Raw genomic sequence first — 5,542 nt, 5'->3', positions numbered from 1 at the left:
TAGCTGTCAAAAATTATAAACTTACATCTGACATCAAGAAGCAAAAACAATCATTCACTCGATGTATCATTGTATTTTGATTGTCAAATTTATTATATATCCACATTTTTGAACTTCTTTCGCACATATGATATATTCATGTAATAAATAATAATTTTATTCCTCAAATCTATTCAAAATGGTGCACTGTCCAAGTTAAAATCAATTTGATTTTGTAGAAATTACGTTTCAATTTCTGAATTAGTAGAATACCTTCCACATTCTGATTTATATGGCATTTACACAAGCCGAAAATGACTCATTTCAAATGAGTCATTTGAAAGCGTTTACATTCGTTGTAATTTATTTGCTCTAATTTCAAACAGCTGATTTTTTAACTTGCCTGTTGATTTGATTTTTGGCCTGTGTCAAAAAATTGTTGCATAAAGATTAAATATACCTTCAAACCTTACAATATAAACTAAAAATATATGTTTAACTTCGATAAAGTACTTTTTGGGAAGTAGAAGTTCTAAAAAGAGGTGCATAGTTTTCAAGGCAATGCAGCCACCAAATATTTGTTTACCTTTTTCTGTAAATATGTCAAAAATAGCTTTCTCAAACTGTCAAAATACCATGAAACGCTTTTATTTAGGGTATGTTCAATGTATTCATTTGCATTTGGAACGTATGTGGAACTCATTGTAACCTCGTTGGAACTCATTTGTACAAAATCAGCAAATGAGTTTCATTTGAAATTTTGTATGCAGAAATCAGTCATTTTGTTCTCATTTTTGATTTTTGACCAAAATGAGCCATTTGGGGTCAGTGTAAATGCCATATTAGTCTATTTAACATATATCAACCCATTTAAGCCGTTTCGAAAAATTGGTTTATATATTTGTAAATTTAATAATATTTTTAAAATAAAAATTCTACTTTAGACATAACTTAGTAAAAGTTTTAAGTAAAATTTTCCAATCCACGTAAGCTATGACATTTTTGAAAGTATCAGAATTTTAGTTTTAGGTTTAAAAAATACTGTCACAAAATAATATTTCCGGACATCATTACTTATTTTTTAGTAGTTGTTGAAGGTTCAACAAATTATATCAAAATTCAAAATTTTCCATAGTCAACAGTTTAAGTACATTTAAAGGTAAAAATATTGCAAAATATGTTATATTTTTATAAATAAATTAAAATTAATATTTTAGAATGGCGTTGCATTGGAGCCAAAACTACCAGGTCATAAGGCAAAATGAATGTAAGTACTTCAGACTTTTTTTCTTATTGTCGTTCAACTTTTTAAAGTTGAAGTAATTATATAGTTAAAGTTTTTTCTTCACAACCCCTAAATAGCGTGAAGTGGCCTAAGGCCGATTTTTACCATTTAAACTGATTTTTTGACTTTTCGGTTTATATCTTTAGGCGTTTTTGTAGTTGCTTCATATCTCTATTGTGTATTTTTATAATATTACACTATCGCGGTTGTGGGGTCTTCTTTTCGCGGTTATAGCTTCAAGTTCTGTCTTTAGCGTTTTTTAATGTGTTTTGTTTAGGATGCAAGAAATAGCGTAAAGTTCCGGTTATTATTAGGATCGTTAAAAGAGTATTCATAGAATGTTCAATTGTTTATTCCCGATTTTATACAACCCATGGTTTTTAACGATTAAATATTCATCCTATATTAACTACTTCGATTTTGCTGACCTCTTTTTTCCTTATTACCTAACTTTCGGGGTCGCACAACATTATTAGCTTTATCAGCATCTATTACTCTTACCATTCGTAGTAATCAGGTTGACTTGTTCTATGTATTTGCCAACAATAATAGTTAAACTTAATGAATTTTTAACAAAATCAAGTTTTTAATTTTTTCACTAAAAATATTTCTCCATTTATTAATTCTATCATGTATAAAAGTAGTTGGTAGTGCATTCACTGTTAATTAAAGTTTGCTATTGTTATTTTATACTTGCATAGATTTGGATCATCGACTTTTGTTCTTCATCTGTTTTAACTTAGCTTACGACATTAAACATCCATGATCCGTACGGATTTCTATAATGTTGCCATAAAGAGAATTGAAGTTTTAAATTCCTTTGATTAATGTCATTATAGTTGAGTAACTTATGCTTTTTGACATAATCAAAGAAGTCATATGAAATACATTAACTCATTATTAACTTATAGATAAACCTATTTATATAAGTTAACTTGCAAAAGGTATATAAAGCTAAAGAATGCAGTAGAGATAGCTTATGTCATCTTCTATCCCCAAAGTACAGTATTGAAAATCAATCTTATATAAAAAATTAATGCAATTCTATGAAATTAAGATATTAAGATAAACAATTATGAACGAATTTTAATTCTAACAAGAAAGCTTATATATATAGGTTAACTTATAGTAAAAGTAATTAGTTCAACAATCAAGCATACAAACAAATTATATAAGTTAGCACTTTGAAGACAAAGTTTTGATTGTTAATTTTATTCTTACCCTTTTATATCATTCAACTTAGCAAGTTGTGTATGCTATTGTAATACCCATTATTGCAATTAAAATACAATATTAAAATATACCTCGTATCTAGTATGATCAGGAAGTAATAAAAATCTTGTATTTTTGGAAAAACACTTAGTTGATCTTCAATATTTATTCAATCTCCTTGCAAGTGGCTACCACTCAGCATTTCATTTTATATAGCCTTAGCCTTGAATATAAATATTTAAAGAAAACAGAGCAGGGTATTATATCTATAAAGTAGGGTATAGGCAATAAATAGGGTATAGAATAATGTAGTTGTCGCATTACAAGTATATTGTGTTTGGACACGAATTTTTTTGGTTTAACAAATATTGCGGCCTCTTTTTCATTTCTAAAAAAACGGTTTCGCATGAACCAAAATATAATTCTACTTCATCAGAAAACTCTCTAATGGTAATTCATCTATTATCAAGCACAATCTGATAAATTTCTTCCCCGTTTTCGTCATTGATGAACGTGTTAAGAAACCCAGAGTCATCTTCAATGATTCAAATCATCGATGTTCTGAAAACGATTGTACAATTTTTTAATTTATTCCATCCGAGAGTTAGCACACATGATTATTCGTGCATATTCAAGCATACCAATATAGGAACTACCCATTCAGCGGACCATAAATAAAGCATCCTGATAATTAAGATATACGTTATTGACATTTTAATAAATACTATTTAATACTACTACTCGACTGAAAAAACAAGGTACAACACTTGCAATTTTCAAATTTCTGTTCAGTTTCTATCACTAAGACAATTATATAAAAATTACAATTTTAAATTATTTGCTAATGGAAAAATTTAAAAACTTTTTTTTTACACCCGTAGTTGAAATGCCATTGAGAGATAATCAGGAATTTCAACAAATTCAACAAATTCAATCATTTGAACCATTTCAACAAATTCAACAATATCATTCAATTCAGAAGTTAACAAGACCAAGAGATGCATGGGTTGACTCACTGCGACAGCACACCCAGTCATATCGTTCCAAATTTACAGAAACGCAAAAAATGCGAAAAAAGCGTTTCAATGTAAATCAACAGAACGTAAATTTACCGAAACCGAATCTACCGAGAGTAAATCAACCGAAAGCAAATCAACCGAAGCAAAATCCAGATGAGCTTGTGACCCGCCACCTGAAATTGACTCAATTACGAAATAGATTAGGAAGAAGTCAGAAACAATATAACGATGTACGACAAAAACACAAAATTGTCCAGAAAACTGTAGAAAACGTTGTGCCGCGACAGGAATCTCCAATAGTACTTGATAAAGACCTATATTCCTTTAAAAGATTAAGTGCAGGTGATATAGTTACACATAAAAACCCACAGAGAATCCGAAAGCATATAAGAGGTCATAAATCACAACGAGTAAACAGTTTGAGTACATCACAAATTCTGAATAAACACTTTCAAAACAAAATTATACAATATTTGCGTTTGCGTTCCAAACAGGCTCGAGAATGCCCTAAAGACAATAGTGCTTTAGAGTGTATCCACGAAAAGCCAACATTGGATAATTTACCGGTCACAACTCATAGGTCAATGTTTAATCAACATCGTAACCTACAAGACACATATGCACGAAATCCACCAACACATCTACGGAAGACTAAAGTTAATCGCACTCCTAATAGACCTTTGAGCCTGCAGAGTATATCAACTCCAACTGAAGAATATGACGTGGAGGTAATTGTAGATAGCATAAGTTTTAATTGTCGTAGCTCAGTATTGACAAGATTTTCCGAATACTTTGCTAAAGAATTAGCAGAACCAAAGTTAACCGTATTTTTACCAGAGGGTTCAGTAAGGCCAGGTGTGTTTGCAACTATTTACAATTGGATGCTCTCAACACAGCCATTGTTGCAACATGTTGATATTTGGGAATTACTGCGTGCTACTAACTTCCTACGTATACGACAATTAGTTGACCAATGTATATCCCGACTTGAAATTCTAGGTAATCGCGTTTACCTGAAGGCTTGTGCTCGACAACTACACAAAAGCGAAGAGTATCTATTAAAACGCATATGTGAGGCTTACTACAACTTGGAGTCTATGCAACAACCTGCAAATTTTTCAATTGAAGAGCTAGAACAGTTTTTAAAGAATCGGAAAGACGGGTCAGAAATACTGGTAATTTTTATTGGCGTTAAAAATACAATATTCTCATAAGAAATTTTTATATTTTTTTTTTATATTTAAATTTTCTAGAAGCTAATGGTTAGTGCACGGTGGTTAAATCACAAATGGTCAGATCGAAAAATATACATTCCATTGTTGATGCACACACTTAACTTTACCCGAATGCCACCCTGGTTTTTAACAACACTAAGAAAAAACCTTCACTGTCCTCAACTCAAAAATGTTATGCGTCAAAAGGAATTATGGCTTCAGCTAAACGACGCCATGTTGTGAGTTATGAAATATTTGGTTAATTTTTATTTATTTAATATTTTATTTTTTAGTCATAAAAGTGAAATGTATCTTAAACCACCGAGGTCTATCAGAAGCGAACCCGGTTCCGGGATGTTAGGAAATTTTTTTGCTAAATCGAAGGTGGGACTAAACAAGTAATAAATTAATTTGACCTGTATTTTAAAACTTATGTCTAAATGCCGTACTTAACTGTTGTCTCTATTTTGTATACTAATTTTGAATTTTAATAATATGCATAACATATAAAAAACTAAGCACGATTATTATATGCACATTTATATATAAATCTATTATATTTTGCAACATATATTTATAAGCTAAATACATTTGCATTCATTGAACATGTTGCAGAAATAACTTTTCTTTAGTTTTTCTTATTTTATAAAGATTATAAATCAATAAATTTAATTGGGACTACATACAAACGTCAAATAACATATAGTCTTTATGAGTTTATAGAATAGATTAATTAATTAATTTCTGTGGTAATAGTGCTGCATTTCAGCATTCAGATTTTTGCCAAAACAAAGTTATAAGAAACTATCATTCCAACATATTTTCTCAAATAT

General features: G+C 30.0%; 1 protein-coding gene across 1 annotated transcript; it reads left to right on the top strand.

The window, feature by feature from the left end:
• The first annotated feature begins 1,045 nt into the window (after nucleotides 1-1,045).
• On the top strand, nucleotides 1,046-5,233 carry LOC119662510. The gene is made up of 5 exons (XM_038072143.1): nucleotides 1,046-1,138; nucleotides 1,197-1,246; nucleotides 3,358-4,670; nucleotides 4,749-4,948; nucleotides 5,003-5,233. Exons 2-5 carry the CDS (start codon nucleotides 1,198-1,200, stop codon nucleotides 5,109-5,111), a joined length of 1,671 nt encoding a protein of 556 aa, XP_037928071.1. The 5' UTR covers nucleotides 1,046-1,138; nucleotide 1,197; the 3' UTR covers nucleotides 5,112-5,233.
• The last annotated feature ends 309 nt before the right edge of the window (nucleotides 5,234-5,542 follow it).

Source organism: Teleopsis dalmanni, chromosome X, assembly GCF_002237135.1.
Source record: "Teleopsis dalmanni isolate 2A chromosome X, ASM223713v2, whole genome shotgun sequence".
In the NCBI taxonomy this organism is placed as follows: Eukaryota; Metazoa; Arthropoda; class Insecta; order Diptera; family Diopsidae; genus Teleopsis; species Teleopsis dalmanni.
This window is presented reverse-complemented; position numbering and strand designations above follow the sequence as displayed.